The sequence below is a fragment of the Capra hircus genome, chromosome 29 (assembly GCF_001704415.2).
Source record: "Capra hircus breed San Clemente chromosome 29, ASM170441v1, whole genome shotgun sequence".
In the NCBI taxonomy this organism is placed as follows: domain Eukaryota; kingdom Metazoa; phylum Chordata; class Mammalia; order Artiodactyla; family Bovidae; genus Capra; species Capra hircus.
Genome location: NC_030836.1, coordinates 8,452,598 through 8,471,348, shown reverse-complemented (window position 1 = coordinate 8,471,348; position 18,751 = coordinate 8,452,598). Strand labels below are relative to the sequence as shown.

Sequence of the window (18,751 nt, the reverse complement as noted above, 5' to 3'; positions counted from 1 at the left end):
TTTGTTATTATTTTTAAAAAGTGTAAAAAATAGAATGGCCTGCTTCAGAGAATCCTGCCCCTCTGCCTGACTGCTAAACTAAAGTCCCTTTGTTCAGGACCCTGTCCACCTGTGGACAGCTGGAAGGAAGAAATGAACACATCCCCTGCCCGAGGCTTGCCATTCTAGGAGATATTTGCAAGATTAATGGCCTTTTTACTTTGCTTCCTCACTTCCCCCATCCCCCATCCCTGAGCTACAAAAGAACCTGGCATCCAGCCCCTGTAAGATGGTTATTTTGAGACATTAGTCTCTCATCTTCTCAGATGGCTCTCCGAATAAATAAAGTTGCATTCCTTGCCTCAGCACCCCATCTCTTGGGTTTACTGACCTGTTGTGCAGAACAGCCTGATGCTCCGTAGACAGATCACTGCACAAAGGTGCTCCCCACCCCAGCCCAGCTGATACCCTCCAGCTCCCGGCCAGGGCAGCACATTACCTCATTGTTGGTGCCCACATCCAGCAGCACAGGGAGGCACTGCCGCGGGTTGACGCCTCCACATGCTGTGTACAGGGCCAGCTTGCCCACGGGGATGCCCATGCCGTAGCAGCCCAGGTCTCCCAGGCCCAGAATGCGTTCCCCGTCAGTCACCACAACCGCCTGGAAGGAAAGGGAGGACATCTGTATGAAGCGCCTGTTTGTGCAGCATGTTGGGCCTGACGACGATGCTTACTGTGGGAATGGCAGGGATGTGTGTGCTCAGACGCTCAGTTGTCTCCAACTTTTTGTGACCCATGGACTGTAGCCCTCCAGGCTGTTCTGCCCATGGGGCAGGGATAGAGTAGGATAATCAAAACGTTAGCTTAGAAACCCCACTAAGGAGGGAACTTTTGGGGGATTTGAGAGACCACAATAAGACTAATGATCACTCAAGAAAATAATGAAAAAATTCTGAAGCACTGTGGGCTTGCTTCACTCACAGAGCAAAAGAAGCCCCTTAGCATCAAAGCCAGATTGGATGCTGAACAATAAAATCAGGACAACTTGCTCAGCAAGTTAAACTATGCAACAGACAAGCCCCCAAACAAAGCAATGGAGGGGTGAGACTCACATCCCGCCCAGTGAGCTCAGTTAATTAGTAACCCCAAAAACATGCACTTTGGCCCTGAAGACATGTTCTTTGCACAATGACCCCCAAACAATAAAACAGTAGTAGCGAATAAAGCCTACAGCTTGCCCAGTGGTGTCTTCAGGTTAATGACCCTCAAAACATGCTGTGTGCACACAAAAAAACAATCATTTATGGAAAGGTGACTTTTCAAAATGAAAGACCCTTATTGTACTGAGGCCTGAAAATATTTTTCCAAAGTGCTATGACAGTGCTGGCTGGACCATATAGGGACAAGAAAACTTCCCTGCCCTACCTGGGGGAGGAACTGATGAGGGAAACATGATGTCTACTCAAGAAAGACAAAGAAGATCTTCTCCCCTCTCTTCCTGTGATTATGAAAATGCAACCCACTGAGTACTCAGGGCAGTGAGAGCCTGCCCAGGAACCTTACAACCTTACAAGTGAACCAACTCTAGTAAACTTTGTGTGCAAAGTTGCTTCAATCGTGTCCAACTCTGCGACCCCAGGTAGCCCGCCAGGCTCCTCTGTCCATGGGATTTTTCAGGCAAGAATACTGGAGTGGGTTGCCCTTTCCTTCTTCAGTGGATCTTCCCCACCCAGGGGTTGAACTCACGTCTCCTGCACTGCAAGCAGGTTCTTTACTGCTGAGCCATCCCTGGGTCAGGGCACTTTGCAAAAGACACTATGCTAAAACCTAGGGGAAGGAGCTTCAGTTTGCTTATCTATAAGAGCAAGAATGTGTGGACCCTGCCCTTGAAAGGAATAATGGGCAGAAGAGAGATGGAACGTGTATATTTACACTGACTCTGGGGTAAAGTATGAGAGCTATGTCATAGTTCAAGAACAGCAGAGACAGAGAGAAGGGAGAGGCGCTTCCTGCAGGGCAACCCTTCTTGGATGCAGGGGAAACACACGCCAGACCTTGGAAAGGTGGAGATTACCCATTTGATGCAAAGGAAATTAAGGTCCAGGGTGGAAGTGGTGGGGGTAGAGGATGTGTGTGTGGGGGGAGGGCAGGTTCGGGTCCCAGGAAAGGAGGCAATGAAAAATCAGGCTGGAGTCAGACTGAGGGGAGCCCTGAATGTCAGGCCAAGGGGAGCCCCTCAGGGTGACAGTGAACTTGTTTGTAGGTCACCCCAAGCTGCTCCCCAGCACTGGTTCCCTACATCTCCAAATGAATGGAGTTTACCAGGCCACCCAGCCCTCCCCTGGAACCAGCTTTGGGTCAGGACGTAGGACCAGCTCTGAGATGTGGATGTCCTGGACACTACAGGGGTCACTTTACTCCACATGGCACAGTGCTGGGCCCTGTGGATGAAGAGATGAAGACTCCATCCTGCCAGGAAGGGTTTAAGATCCAGCACCCACAAGCTCTGTAGAATCTTCCCTCTCTTTCTCCAGGGGTGAGAGAGCACACAAGGCCTTTTAATAGAAACTGGTGCATAGATTTTTAAAATACCCCTTCACCTCTGGAAAGGGGGCTCTCAAGAGGGCAGTGGACGTGTGACTATCTTGCTGTCTCCTTGAGACTGCTCTCTTGCCTCTAGGGCGAGGGCCCCTCCCCCGACCCTGTCTCACATCTCACCTGGTTTTTCCCACACCTGGCAGGGAGGCAGGTCTGTGATGGTTATCCCTGATTCACAGCTGAGCAAACTAAGCTCCTGGACCTTCACGTTCTGTACATATTTGCTCAGCATCAGCCCCACGCCAGGCACTGCACTGGATGTTTCCACAGCAGTTATCTTAGAAACGCTGGGTGACTTACCAAGGGCACCTTGCTTGTGAATATGGCAAGTGGGGGTTCTAGTTAGGCTTCGGGTTCCTGGTCTGCGCTCCCTCTACTCCCCGCATCCCAATCCCCCCACCATTCGGCTGAGAAAAGCACCTGTGCTCCTGGCAAAGTCCCGCCCCATCTCCCATCCGACCTCTCCGCAGCCTTCCTCTGACCCCCTCCTGGCCGCTCTCCCCGACTCCTGTCTTCACACTGTCCCTGGGGGCCCAAACTTTGCACATTTCCCTACCATCTCTCCTAGCTAAAACCCCCTTATTCTGATTCCCAATCTCTCACACTTTCTCTCCGCTGAGGCGCAGAGAGAGACATGGAGTTCTGCAGAGGAAACCGGCTACGACTCCAGGGTGCTCTCCTTACAGCTCTGGGGCTTTTCAAGATGGTGATGGGGGACTTCCCTGCTGGTCCGCAGTTGAGACTCTGCATTCCCAAGACAGGGGGCATGGGTTCGATACCTGGTCGGGGAACTAAGACCCTGCAGAACACACAACATGGCCAAAAAACAAAAGATGGTAGCAGAGGCCTGACAGAGTCCCTCCCAATGTGCAGACTGCGGGCACTTGACTGCATGCCTGGCCCCTCCGAGGGGATCTCTCACCTCCCTCTGCCATCCACTCTCAATCCTGTTGTGCTAACAGTTGCGTTGCTTATTAATTTTCCTTTTTAAAAAAGCTGGAGTGTAATTGCTTTACAATGTTGTGTTAGCTCCTGCTGTACAGCAGAGTGAGCCAGCCACATGTATAATATAGCTGTATCCCCTCCCTGCCACCCGCCCTCATCCTGCCCCTGCAGATCATCTCAGGGACCTGAGCTGAGCTCCCCGTGCTATTCAGCAGTGTCCCCCCAGCTATTTTACAGAGCCTCCCTGTGGCTCAGTGGTAAAGAATCCACCTGCCAAGCAGGAGATGCACATTCAATCCATGGGTTGGAAAGAGCTCCTGGAGAAGGAAATGGCAACCCACTCCAGTAGTCTTGCCTGGGAAATCCCATGGACAGAGGAGCCTGGTGGGCTACGGTCCATGGAGTCGCACAAGAGTCGGACATGATTTAGTGACTAAACAACAGCAAGTGTATATATTGCAACAGCTTCACAACCAGGCTCAAAGGCCTTTTTTTGTTGTTGTTCAGTTGCTAAGTTGTGTTTGACTCTTTGCGACCCCATGGACTGTTGCCTGCCAGGCTCCTTTGTCCATGGGATTTCCCCTTTACTGCCTTCTAACTGTCCATGAAATAGAGTCCAGAAGGCTTATCTCTAATGACAGGAACCCAGCATGGCTTCTGGAACTCATCTGCACGCAATTGCTCTCTTTGGTCAAACTGGCCTCACTCCCGCCAGAGGAGGGACACACTCTGTATTTTCCTTTGGTCTCTCGCCTCTCAGCCCCTGTCTCCTCCTGCGCTTTCCCCCGCAGTGCAAATCCTGCCATTCCAGCCTAATGTGATTGCTGCTAGCTCCTGCTGTATTTTCCATGCACCTGGCCTGCGCACCCTTCCTGGCTGCCCGCCCGCCTTCTGCAAACAACAATTAAGCACCTGAAGCCCTGCCTAAGGTGCAATTAAAGCCTTTGATAGTGACAGCATTTGCATTCTTATTTAACATTTAAAAACTGCACATTTTATCTCACCCAACAGCCTAAAGGTTAACAGCAGGGGTTTTGGCATCTAATAGCCAGCACTTGAAACTAGGCTCCTTGATAATGTACCATATGTAATCTTGGGTCAAACAGTAAGTTTTCTGAATTTTAATTTTCCATAACATTAGAATAATTAAAATATCCAACTCATTAGGTGGTAAAGATGAAAGTTGTTAGTCACTCAGTTGCGTCCGACTCTGCAACTCCATGGGTAGAGATGAAATTAAATAATAAATGTCTAATTTTAACCAGGGGCCTTGTACAATAAAGTAAATAATTGGCAAATGACCACTGCTCTTATGATTATATTGATGATTATTATTTAGGGCAAAGGCTACATATTAGAATTTTTAATTGTTTCATCGCTCTTTAATTCAGCCTCACCGCAGAAAGGCCATGCAGCAATCGTCTGTTAAACGAGTGCGTGAAAACGAAATCATGGCAGACCTCAGCAACTTTTAAGAAAGTCTGGCTCTATGGGCTTCCCAGGTGATGCTAGTGGTAAAGAACTCACCTGCCAATGCAGGAGACGAAAGAGACCCGGGTTTGATCCCTGGGTCAGGAAGAATCCCCTGGAGGAGGAAATGGCAACCCACTCTGGTGTTCTTGCCTGGAGAATCCCATGGACAGAAGAGCCTAGGGGGCTGCAATCCTTGGGTCGCAGACAGTGGACACGACTTCGAGACAGCATACATGCACCTGGTCTTTCTACTCCTGCGTCTCCTTATCCCATTTCGTTTTTCAAAGCACACCTCGATCTGTTGTTTTCTTGCCCCCACACCTCCAATGGCTCCTGATGCCTCTAAAATAAAGCTCAAACATCTCCAACTGACACTTAAGGCCTTCCATGATCTACGTCCAATCTACTCTTTGAATTTCACTTTTTATCCATTCCATGCTGCACCCAAATGGAAATACTGCTAATCTTGTATAAGGTATGTGTTTTCTAGCCTACATGCTATTTAACACCTCAATCCCTATACCTCCTTGATCCAAATCCTACCATCCTTACATGTTTCAAGGAACAGTTCAAAAGACTTTCCTCCATATGAAGCTTCCCTTCTGGAACATATCACTCCCAGCTCTGAATTCATGTAGCATTTTAATCTCCCATGTCACCTAAGCCTTTCTTCTTTGTGTGATAGTTATATCTACGTCCTTGTCTTTCATAGCAACTCTTTAAGGGCAAGTAAAGGATCCTGTCCTCTTTGATTCTTTAGCACTTGGCTTGGGATCTGCAATGCAACCTGAACTCAGTAAACGATGGACAGTGTGATTGGCCCAACAGAGAGAGCAAAGGCTCTTCTCGGGACTGAATTCAGACCTGGAGAAGACAGGCAAGTTCAGAGAGAAGACGCTGCCTCCTGTTTTTCGTGACATCAGGGGACCTGGGCCTGGGACCACAAGAGCGGAGGGAGTCAGAAGGCTGAGTGCAAGCTGGAGCTGCAGCCTGGGATTTCAGAGCCTGGCGATGGCTACCCCGAACCACAGCATCACAGTTACCACGCCTGGATGGCCTTTACAGCTCGTGACCCCTCGGCATTTCTGATAACAAGGAGAAGTTCGGGTGACTGGGGGATGCTGTGCTCCCTTCTTCCTCTGTCCAGCCGGCTTCTGACTTACTGTCCACCTCCCTCAGCCTGCCTGGCCCCGGAGGGGCTGACCCAAGACCTATGCAAAGGCCCCGTCTCCTGGCCTGCCCTGGCTCTGGTTACCCTGGGCTTGAAGCTCTGGGCGTGGGCTGCCCTCAGCACTGTGTGCAAGACCTCTCCCTCCTCCTCCTTCTCTCTCACCCTTCCCATCTCCTCCTCCCCTCTGCCTCTTCTCCTCTCCCCAGGAAATAATGCCCAGGCTGTGGTTTCAAATCTTGGTTCCATCCCTCACTGGCATTGAACCTAACCTCCCAGTTGCCTTGTCTATAACACGGGGGTGACAATAATTCCTGCCTCTTGGAGGGTCGCTGGGAGAAGCCAGTGAGTTCGTCCGTATAAAGCACTTAGCCGGATGCGGGCAAGCGGATGTGGTGCTGTGCTGTCCAGATCCCCTCAGAGGAGAGAAGGGGTCATTGCCCGAGCTGTACTTTCAGCCTGCTTGGGTTCCTGCTCGACTGAGGAGAGCTACCTTGATCACCGTCACGCTCCGTTCCCAAGGCAGTGGCCCACAGCCAAGGACCGAGGGACCCCTTGGCCCAACTTGGGATGATGGAAGAGCCATCCCTGCTCCTGAACCTCCTCTGACACCCTGCTGGGTCTCCTGGGCCCCCCGACTCAGCCCAACCTCTCCCTCTCCTCTGTCCTGCCTCCTTTCCTTCTAGAGGCTGATCCCAAGAGCCCTTCCTAACACGCTGATCTCCACCCAAGAGAAATGTTTCCGGGGAAATCCAACTTCTGACACTGACTGGGGCTTACCCCTTGGTGGGTGTGGGCAAGGCAGGCAGGCACTTGGCACTAAGTCTGGTCCAGGTTTAAAGGCCCAAGAGGCTGGTGCCCATAGGCAGGGGATGCGCCCTTGGATCCAGGGCTCAGCCGCCTCTCGGCACTGTTAGCTGTTAGGCCTGGGATGAAGGAGGGATTTAGGAGCCTGGGAAAGCTGTTGAGAAAGAGGGCTCTTCTGAGCCGAGCCTTCCTCCCGGCTCCGGGAAATGGCCTCTGTGGGAAAGAGTCAGAAAAGCAGTTCTCAGTCCCCTCTGTGATTTACACTGCAGGGCTCTGGGGAGCGGCGGGGCAGGCGGCTCTCCCTCCCTGCGAGAGAGGAGCCCCCCAAACCCCATGGTCCCCCAGCCTGAGACCGTGACCTTACTTCCCTGACAGCCTACTCCTCTTTCTGCTCAGTTTTCAGTCCTGCTTTCCGGCTGGGAAACCAGAGAAAGTCCTGTTTTATTTTCTGAGCTTTCAGAAGCGTCTCTCTCTCTCCTCTTTTTAAAGACTACCTGGCTTTTCTTCCAACGCTGCGGTCCCACTTTATATACCCGTTGACAACGAACAGGAGCTCCAGCTGCTCCGTATCCTTGCCACCCCTCCTTTTCCACTTCCTGCCATGCTGATGGACATGCTGTGGTGGCTCACGGTGGGTTTCTTTCAGTTCGTTTGTTTATTTTTGGCTGTGCTGGGTCTTCGTGGCTGCGCCTTGGCTTTCTCTAGTCGCGGTGAGCCGACTCCCCGCTGTGGAGGTTTCCTCTGTTGCAGAGCACAGGCTCTAGGGCGGGCTTCAGTGGTTGCAGCACGTGGGTTCAGCAGTCGTGGCTCCGCAGTCGTGGCTCCCAGGCTCCAGAGCACACGTGCAGTAACTGTGGTGTGCGGGCTTAGTTGCCCTGCATGTGGAATCTTCTCAGACCAGGGATCAAACCATGTCCCTTGCACTGGAAGGTGGACTCTTAATCGCTGGACCACCAGGGAAGCCCACAGAAGCATCTCCAGGTCACCCCTCCCCTCCAGCCAAGAGGCGAACTACATGAGGGTGCAGAAAGACCTGCGCCTTGAAAAGCTCTGCCTGCCCTGCTCAGCTGCTGGGCTCTGGCTGGCAGAGACACTTACTAGCGGGGACCGTGGGCATCACTTCACCAATAAACAACAAAGGCTGTGGCTTAGAAGATTCTGAACTTTTGGAAGGGTAGTCCTGGAGTTAGAGGGAAGCACCCTCCAGAAAAATGCTGTCATGGGGCAGGGTGGCGACTAGGGGCAGCCTGATTGGTCCTAACTGACTTGTATGTGTGTGTGTGTGTGTGTGTGTGTGTTAGTCATTTTGTCCATGGAATTCTCCAGGCAAGAATACTGGAGTGGGTAGCCATGCCCTTCTCCAGGGGATCTTCCTGACCCAGGGTTCAAACCTGGGTCTCCTGCATTGCAGGCAGATTCTTTACCGTCTGAGCCACCAGGGAAGCCCAATCAACTTGTACACATGACAAACCAGGGGCCCAGTATTCATAGCTCCTGGCTTTTCTAGAGAAGTCAGAAATTCAGGGTTTTCAAATTTTCAAATTTTGTGTTTTGTGTTTTTTCAAATGAAGTCTCTTAAATTTAAAATGTTGCCTACAAATTAAAAAAATCTCAAAAATCACTGAAAAGCAATAGTGTCTGAGAGCCAAATTGCCTGGCTGTGCTTTTGTGGTCTGCTGCCCCCAGGTGAGGGGATGCCCTCCTCGGCCACCCTCAGGCCCCTGCAGTCTCCCCGCAGCCTCGCTGTATGGGCTTACGGCCCTCTCCAGCGATGGCAATGCCCACCCCAGTGTCCGTCAGTACAGTGCAGACTTCATCAGAGTTGGCCCTCATGATTTTCTGCTGTGAGGTCAGAGAGGCTATCAGCCCACACGGCAGCTAAATGGAAGATCCAAGACCAGAACCCAGGACCCAGGTCTGCCTGGTTGCAAAGCCAGAGCCGATTCTTCTACATAGCTTCCAAGACGACCTCAGGGTTTCTGCAAAGTGGAACAGCAGTTCTGCGTGGAGGGGAGGTGGGGGCCCCAGGGACTCACCCATCCGCTCTGGGGTACCGCAGGGTGAGTGCTCAGGCGACCCTGTTGCTCCTTGTTCCCACACTCCTCTCTTCGGCAGCACAGACAGGACATCTCAAAGTGTTGGCCGCTCAGTCGTGTCCAACTCTGTGTGACCCCATGGACCATAGCCCACCAGGCTCCTCTGTCCATGGGATTCTCCAGGCAAGAATACTGGAGTGGGTTGCCATGTCCTTCTCCAGGGGATCTTCTTAACTCAGGGATCAAACTTGGGTCTCCTACACTGCAGGCATATTCTTTACCATCTGAGCCACCAGGGAAGCCTTGTTGGACATTTTATTTACATAGTCTCAAAGTGTTAGTCACTCAGTGGAATTGTTTCTGGGTCAGTCTAACTGGACTTCAAGCTCCTTGAGATGCCTGTACACCATCTTTATCCCCAAGCCCTCAGGGAAATCTTACAGAATAGATGTTTACTAAATGGCTGTTGGGCTTCCGTCATAGCTCAGTCAGTAAAGAATCCGCCTGCAATGCAGGAGACCTGGGTTTGATTCCTGGGTCAGGAAGATCCCCTGGAGAAGGGGATGGCAAAACACTCCAGTTTTCTTGCCTGGAAAATCCCACGGACAGAGGAGCCTGGCGGGCTACAGTCCACAGGGTCACAAAGAGTCAGACACAGAGGAGCCTGGCGGGCTACAGTCCACAGGGTCACAAAGAGTCAGACACAACATAGCGACTAAACCACCACCACCACCAAACAGCTGTTGAGCACAGCTGAATTAGACACACTGGCTCATGCAACTCGCGCTTTCCCTAGAGGCACTGAATGCTTCTCCTTGTCTGAGCCCTGCCTCATTCCACCTCTTCCAGAATGACCCCAAAGCCCCTGTTTCTCCTCTAAAATCACAACAGGTGCTGTCTTCAACTCTCTGGTAAGCAGCACTTAGTACTTGGAAGGTTCTTAAAATATGTTGGTTGAAGTCAACAGATACTGAGCAGCTAAGGTTCGAGTTTGAATTCATATCTCAGTTTCCCAAGTGGAGGGAAGCCCTTTGGGGTCAGGGTCTGTGTTCTCCCTTTTCTGCACTCCTCGGAGCAGAGCTCTGGGTGCAGCTTTGTAAGTTATGCCCTGACAGGAGGAGAGATGGGAACCTGAAATCCAGCCCATGAGCCGTCAAGGCCCTGTGCTAGTCTGGAGGAAGGAAGGAGAGCTTTTTTTTCCCTACTGGTTAAGAGGGGATGTCTTTTCATCATTCTTTTAAACTCCCCATAGCAGGTGGCGCTAGGAGTGAAGAATCCGCCGGCCAGTGCAGGAGACACAAGAGAAGTAGGTTCGATTCTTGAGTCAGGAAGATCCCCTGGAGAAGGGATAGGCTGCCCACTGTAGTATTCTTGGGCTTCCCTGGTGGCTCAGACAGTAAGGACTCTGCCTGTAGTGTGGGAGACCTGGGTTCTATCCCTGGGTTGGGAAGATCCCCTGGAGGAGGGCATGGTAACCCACTCCAGTATTCTTGCCTGGAGAATCCAATGGAGAGAGGAGCCTGGTGGGCTACAGTCCATGGGGTTGCAAAGAGGGGGCAAGACTGAGCGACTGAGCATGCGTGCATGCATGCACGCACACACACACACACACACAGCTCACACACACACACACAGCTCACATAGAGGCACCACAGATGTCAGTGCAGACCCCGTGACTCTGCCCCCTGGCACAGGCCTGGTATCTGGAAGATGTTCATCAGGTCCCTCTACTAAGTTCATTCAGTTCGGCAAGCATCTACTGAGCGCCTACTGTGGACAAGTCTCTCCATGGCTGAACTGTCCAGGAAGGAGGAAAGATTACACAGGGCAGGCTGGAGTTAACTTTCCATCAGGTGAGCTGGCTTCCCTTAATGAGCTCAAGATTTCATTATACATTCATCCTGACACACCCTGGAAGCTTGCTTCTTCTGAGACTGGGGCCAAACCCTGCAGGGTCAAGACCTGCCTGTAACCAGAGTTTAAGACAAGCAGGAAAGAGAAGCACCAGGCACATCACATGCGTGATTACATACTCAGTCTGGTCTGACTCTTCACAACCCCATGGACTGTAGCTCTCCAGGCTCCTCTGTCCACGGGATTCTCCAGGCAAGAATACTAGAGTGGGTTGCCATGCCCTCCTCCAGGGGATTTTCCCGTCCCAGGGATCGAACCATAGTCTCTTCCATCTCCAGCACTGGCATGTGGATTCTCTACCACTGAGCCACCTGGGAAGCCCCAGGGCACATTACACCCAGCTGGAAATGTTCCATCCGAGCTCTTCACTGAGGTCAGGACTGGAATCCAAGGCTGTGGCGCCAACCTGGCTCCCAAGGGCCAAGGTCCTGTCCTCCTTGCTGTGGTTCTGAACCCCACCACACCCCCAAGAGGCCAGAAGTGGGTGGAACCCAGGAGAGGTGGTTAGAGAGAAGCTGCGCTTGGTGCCTGGTGGAGGGAGGTGGCCCAGGGAACGGGCTGGGAGGGAGGGAGGGAGAAAACGACTGTCTCAGCTTCGCCTCAGGAGGGACAGAAACTGGGCGTGGTCTGCTCCAGTCCCTCCCCTGCTCGTGTGCCAGAAACACCCCCACCAGGCAGCCAGGGGATGTTCTGTATTGCTTCAACCATTTGTTTGCAGGGGCTTCCCAGGTGGCACTAGTGGTAAAGAACCTGCCTGCCAAGGCAGGAGACCTAAGAGATGCGGGTCCTTCCTGGGTCTGCAAGATCTCCTGGGGCAGGGCGTGGCAGCCCACTCCAGTCTTCTTGCCTGGAGAGTCCATGGACAGGGGAGCCTGGTGGGCTACTGTCCATGGGGTCAAAAGAGTCAGACAGGACTGAGCAACGAAGCAACAAAAATAATGTACCAGCACTGTAACGGGTGCTGGGAGCACAGTGGTGGGCCACAGAGAGACACCCTGTCCTGGGGGCCTGATAAGGTGATGGGATCTGACCTAACTGTTACTTAGTTTCCTTTTAAGTATATTCCTTTCTAGATACAATCTTTACAAATTTCAAATACAGGATTATAGAATCATAGATGTGAAGAGACAACAGAGGAGATATTCCTTTAGCCCAATGCCTTTCTGCCCTGGGCTGAGGTTCACACCTCTTTTACAATACATCAAGTGATCATGTGGTCCCTCCTTGGATACCTCCAATAGTAGGTGATTTACAGTCCACAGGGTCACAGAGTCGGACATGACTGAATCGACTTAGCACACACACATGCATGGCGTCATTCAATAAGATTTGTTTGCAGAAGTGACGGTGATCTTAGAACCCAGAGTCCCTGAAATCTTCCACAAAAGTCCCCACGAGAAGAGATCTGGCTACACAGCCAGAGGCTAACGATTTTCTTCAAAGCTGCACTGATTTTGCCTTCTATATTATATCATTTATTATATAAAAAATACTTTTCTCCTTAAATGTTTTCAGTAAAACTGGAAACAGTGCCAGGTTCATTTTGTCACTCTGCACATACATCCCTTCTCTCCCACACTGTTCCCCCACCCAACACATACACTCACTTGCTCTGCACACCCAGGTGTGAAGATGTTGCTCATCATAAACCTTTTCTCTTGGTGCAGAATGTCCCTGCCCTCCATCCTAGTCCCTCCAATGCCTGACTGTCCAAATTCTACCCCTCAACTCAATGCTTTGCTCCAATGTCACCTCTTCCATGAAGTCTTCCCAGATTACCCTGACTGAAAGGAAACTCTTTGAACAGCCCCAGCTCTTCTGTGTGCCTCATTAATCTCTGATCAAGTTCCACCTGTTAGTCTTTTGAGTCTCTCTCTCTTACTTTTCTCATGAAAAGTTGGCTACTTGAGAAGAGGGTCCATGCTGGATTTTACCTGAACCCATGATGGAAAGCAGCAGTGAATATTTAGCTAGTACTCTATACATGCACTAGCACTACTATTAATAATGATGACGATGATGACAGACAGTTTCACAAGGGTATCTGGTTAATGCAAGCCTTCACTCCATGGTGCATTTGTGCTTGTCTATAACTGGACTATGGTCTGGGACTGGGGGAATGGATTTGGTGTCCTGCCTTCAGTGTTGCCATGGCCCCTTTTAGAGCTCAGAATGACTAGCGCAGGCTGAAAGGATTCATCCAACAAGAGAGCAATAGCAAAGAAAGCAGGATCATACCTTAATATCGTCTTCTGGCCAAGAGTTCAGCATTGTTGCGAGGTGGCCCTTGTCATGAATGGTGATAAACAGCCCACTAGGGAAAACAAAGCACACGCAGACAGACAGACAGTCAGACCAGGAGCACAGCAGGGACCACAAGTACTGCGTATCACTGTGCCGCTTAATCTTGGCCTCAGATCTGGGCTGAGGGGTCCCTGTTCAAAGCCCAATCAGTTTACAGGACCCTGCACTGGGCTTCCTTCAACTGCTCCCCACAGGGGAAGGGCTCCATGGGGCCAAGGGATGTATCCACCTGGAGTCTGTGCTCACCGCAGCCTGTACTTTTCTCCCCCTAGACCAGGCACCCAGGACCCCAGAATTATCTCCCTGAGTGGTCCCAGGCTGCCTTCAGGGGCTGTGTGGGCCTCTTCTCTGGGTCCCCCCTTCCAAGGACAGACCACACTGCAGTGGGTGGGTCTCCAAGCCTGGGGCCATGCCTGGAATTGGACGTGTGGGCGGTGATGTCCAGATACATGTCCACGTGGTCCCTTGCTGCGGAGGATGGAGCTGGGGACAGAAAGGGGCGGGCTGCCAGCCATGAGCCTATTTCCTCTGTACCACTTGAATCTGAGAATTCTAAATTCAAACTTGGCCTTCCAGACCATGAAGATATATCTGTAAAGTAGGAGGATGAAACATATTTTACTTGACAGTTTGTTGGCTTGACTTTGAACTTTTAATGTTTGGACCTAAGTCTGTGGATATGAATCTCCTGTCCTGGGATCAGTGGTGAGAAGACAAGTGTGCCTGGTGGGGAGGTTGTGGGTGGTGCAGAGGATGACAAGTGGTCTGGACCACGTCTTTCTCCCCACCCCCCCTTTTTTTTTTGACCAATGCACCCAAGAGAGAGAGGCTCCTTTGAGTTGTGAAGTACCCAGGCCCAAACACTCAGTCTGTTTTTGCCAGTGTGAGAGGGTTGGGGAAGTGTGTGTTGGAAGTGTGGTTCCCTGTTCTGCTTGCCCTGCCTAAATCAGAGTGCTTCCCCCAAACGGCAGCCCCGGCTTCACCAGCTGCTTGGATTCTGTGACCCATTACTGAAGTCATGCCCTCGTTAACACTGTAAACACCATGGCCCTGTTCTTCGGTCCTACCGTCTTGTGAAACCCTCACCCTTAAGAAAACCCACTTTCCGCTCCCTGTGCCTTCCCGGCCAGGCCAACAAGAGCAGATGGAGACAGCCCCGCTACAGGGCAGACTGATCGCCCCACCATCCACTCTTGGCGTCAACCCAGACTCTCAGCATTGACCAGTCTCCATGCCTACAGTGTTTCTCTGATCAAAATTCACTCTTCACTCTTTGCAAAGACTGTTTCAACTTCTTTGCTCTCAGACCTCCAGCTGCCTCCCCTTTCCCCTCACTGCCCTAGTGACCGTGTCTGTGATGTCACAGGAAGCATCTCTTGTCAGTTTTCCACCAGCAAACCTATACACTTCCGTATCCACAGCCAATCCTCCCATTGCAGTGAAAATTTCAGAGCCTGAAACAGTCAGAAACTGGAGAGGAATCTGCCTCTGAGAGCAGGAATTATACCCTTTGAGATCTGCCAATCTGTGGCTTTTGCTTGAGGGCAGTCTAACACAGAAGTAACTTGGGGCAGCAGAAAGCCTCAGTCCTACTAGTTTGAGGTGTCAGAGAAGTGAGTTACAGCTGGTAGAGCACTCAGAAAGTGAAAGGGAAAGTTCTGGAAGGGAGGGAGATGCAGGAAGGATGAACATCCAAGTTTGTGTATAAAACCTGCCCAAATAACTGGCTGATGATTCAACTATACATACCCAAGGGTCTGGCAAAAAAAAAAAAAAAACAAACTTCAGCTGGACACTGAAAGAATCCAGCAGAGATTTCCACTGCTGCCCATCAGTAGGGACAGAGTTTGGAACTTGAGTCCAGCCTACTTAGACTCCAAAATCACTGTGGATGGTGACTGCAGCCATTAAATTAAAAGAGGCTTGGTTCTTGGAAGAAAAGTTATGACAAACCTAGACATCACATTAAAAAGCAGAGACATCACTTTGCCAACAAAGTTCTGTATAGTCAAAGCTACGGTTTTTCAGTAGTCATGTACGGATGTGAGAGCTGGACCATAAAGAAGGCTGAGCACCAAAGAATTGATGCTTTTGAATTGTGGTGTTGGAAAAGACTCTTGAGAGTCCCTTGGACTGCAAGGAGATCCAACCAGTTAATCCTAACAGAAATCAACCCTGAATATTCATTGGAAGGACTGATGCTGAAGCTCAAGCTCCAATACTTTACCACCTGATGTGAAGAGTGGACTTATTGGGAAAGACCCTGTTGTTGGGAAAGACTGAGGGCAGGAGAAGAGGGTGGTAGTGGATGAGACGACTGGATGGTATCACCCGAATCCACCGACATGAATTTGAGTAAACTTTGGGAGATAGTGAAGGAAAGGAAAGCCTGGCGTGCTGCAGTTCCTGGGGTCACAAAGAGTTGGACACGACTCAGCAACTGAACAACAATGACAAAAATAAAAATTACTCTTCTGAGAAACAAAACAATCTGGAGTTCACAGAATTCAGGGTACAGAGAGGTCTATTATAATAGCCTGCTTACTTTATCTATGTTAGACACCATCCATAATAAAAAATTTAAACAAACTAAAACAAGAAAAACACCACTGAACTCCAAACTATTCTTGACTTCCACGTTCGTTGCCAAGGCGGTTTCTTCCTTCTCCCCCCTCCCACAGCTAAACTTCTTGGAAGCGCTGTCTACAGGAGCCGCTTCCATTTCCCATCTTCCACTGAAACATGTCATTACTCAATAATGTGCAGCCAGCCCTGCTCTTGCCAAGGCCCCGGATGATGTCCACTCCAGAAATACAAGCAGCTTTCTGACCGTCGTCTCCTTTGTCTTCTCAGCAGCATCTGACACTTTGAGCCTCTGGCTTCAGTGACTCTGCTCTCGTGGTTTTTCTTCCACCACTCAGGCTGCTCCTTCTTAGGACATTCCTGCCGGATCGTCCCCCCACGAGGTGTTAGAGCTCCTCCCGAGTTTGCACTGCCCCATTCTCCTTCTCACTCTTCCTCTTTCTCTATATGGTCTCATCAGTGTCCAAGGCTTTTGGCCAGTGACTCTCAAAGATCTGCAGACCAGAGTTTTTCATTTTTGGTACTACTGACATTTTGAGTGGGATAATTCTTTGCTGTGGAGGGTGGGGATGTCATGTGCGCTGTAGAACGTTGGGCAGCGTCCCTGTCTCTACCCACTAGATGCCAGTAGCATCCCCCACACTGCTGTGAGAGCCAAAAACCTCTCCAGACATCGGTAAATGTTCCCTGGGGAGAAAATGTGCCTCTGATTTTAGAGCCATTGTTCTAGACATTTATATTCAACTGCCTGCTTGCCATCTCCCTTCATATGTCTCAAAGGCACTTTAAACTTCACCTGTCCAAAACCAAATTATGATCTAAACGTGCATCTCTATGAATCAAAGACAAGACAAAAAAACTCAAGACAAACCTGATTCTCCTCTCCTGCTCCCTTTCGCAGTAACTATTTCCCTCAGGCATGTAGTCTAACAATCCCAGACCCCCGGAAGCATCTTCGACACTGTCCTTTTTCCCTTTTATGTAACCCCTGCCAAGTCCTTCGCGTCTGCTCTGGAATTACCTCCTGGTTCATACACTTCTTTCACCCATGACACCACTGACCTGGTCCAGACTCCCAATACAGCTGTTCCCTAAAGCACCACGATAACTTGTGACATCCTCTCTTCCTAATCTAGTATCTACACAAAAGAAAGAGCGATGCTCTTGAAATCAAAGCCTTACTGTGTTTTTGGCTATGCCTCTCAACTTGCAGGCTCTTAGTTCCCTGATAGGGATTGAACCTGGGCCACGGCAGTGAAAGCACCAGGTCCTAACCAATGGACCACAGAAAACTCCAAAAGCTTACTTTGTTATCCCCTGTGATAAATATCCTTCATGTCTTTCCACGGTTCTTGGGACAAAGACTCAAGTCCTCAGCCTGGTCCCCCTTGACAACTTCTTCACTTTATCCTTATTTCTTTCTCCAGTCATTGACCACACTGGCCTTCTTTCCATTCCTCCACGTGTCAAGATTGTCTTAGTCCGTGGCCAGTTCATACACTGTTCCCTTTGCCTGGCAGCCCTGGTCTCTGCATTCTATCAATATGCTTAGTTAATTCCTACTTATTTTTCAGATGACTTCCAAGTCAAATTTGGGGCTCTTTGTTATAATTCTCAAGTATCCCATCCTTACACACACAAACCTATTGCAGTTATTTATGTGGTTATTTAGTTAAATGCTGCTCTCATTAGACTGTAAACTTCACTGGGTCAAGGCAAGCATTTACTCTCTTGTTGTTGACCACTGTATACCTAAACCTAGTCCATAATAGACACTCATACATAATTTTTGAAGAAGTGAGTAAGTGAACTACAAGGATGGTTGAAGTTTGAGTGATGAAAGGTATAGAGTTTGGTATAAGTTGGGTGTAAGTTGGAGTGAAAGAAACTTTCATGTGGCCTATGTTGTATCATGCTCAAGGGATCAGTGTGCTGGGCTTGGTGGTACTGGGCTGTGCTTGTGGCTCAGAGCAGGGAAATGCATCTATGAAGGCAGTGGACAGGCCAGTGGGGAGACAAATTCCAGAGCCTAAGACTTGGGAGTTGCCAGGCTCTTTCCACCATGTTGACTGGGGACAATGTGGGTCTTCGAATTAACTTACTCATTAGGTTTGAGAGCAAATTCCAGGAATTTTCTGGGCTACTCTAAAATGACCATAGGGCACTTAGTTGTATCCATCAAGACAAAAATAAGAACCAGATTGGTTTCTTGGAACTTGTTGCCAAAGATCATCTCTATGCAGTTTGAGTTTGGAAAAAAATCATACTGTGTTGATAGTAATGAACTTCAAAGACTTCCCTGGATGAGAGAAACAGTCACACGTGGTGGGCATCCTGAAGTTTAAATACTGGTACCTGCCTTGGGGGCTTCCCCAGTGGCTCAGTGGTAAAGAACCCGCCTGCAGTGCAGAAGACACTGGTTCAATCTCTGGGTGGGGAAGATCCCCAGGAGGAGGGCATGGCAGCCCACTCCAGTATTCTTGCCTGGATAAGCCCATAGACAGAGGAGCTTGGTGGGCTACAGTCCATGCGGTCACAAGAGTAGGGCAAGACTGAAGTGACTCAGCACGCATGCACGCATCTGCCTTGGTGTCAGCAGCAGGGTAAGCAGGCCAAGTTGAGCCTGTATGCCTGGGACCTTTCAGAGAAGCACCCTCTCAACTTCCAAACTGCTGCTCTGAGGTTTGGCCTGAGGAGGCCTTGTTAGGGACTGTGACTCTTCGTTAGCTTCTATTTTTCCACAGCCGCAGTTCTGATATTCATAAGCAATTTCCGCACCCCTCCCCGGCCAGGTCGTCTGGAACTAGTCACGTGGAACAACAATGCTAACAAGGGGGCCCATTCTTTCCAGCTGGAAAAACCAGGTCTCAGCCCAAGGCTCACTGATGACTCACCGGGTGACCTTGAGGAAGTCATTTACTCACGTTAATTAATTCTTATGACG

General features: G+C 50.2%; 1 protein-coding gene across 2 annotated transcripts in view; it reads right to left on the bottom strand.

Moving 5' to 3' along the window:
• ME3 (malic enzyme 3) overlaps window positions 1-18,751 on the bottom strand; it is a 226,641-nt gene that overhangs the window by 65,974 nt on the left and 141,916 nt on the right. For both annotated transcript variants that reach the window (XM_018043262.1, XM_018043261.1), the window contains exons 5-6: window positions 13,159-13,234; window positions 479-640 (exon numbers count right to left, since the gene is read on the bottom strand). In XM_018043262.1, the coding sequence (XP_017898751.1) occupies window positions 479-640; window positions 13,159-13,234 (238 nt within the window). The remainder of the gene's footprint in view (window positions 1-478; window positions 641-13,158; window positions 13,235-18,751) is intronic.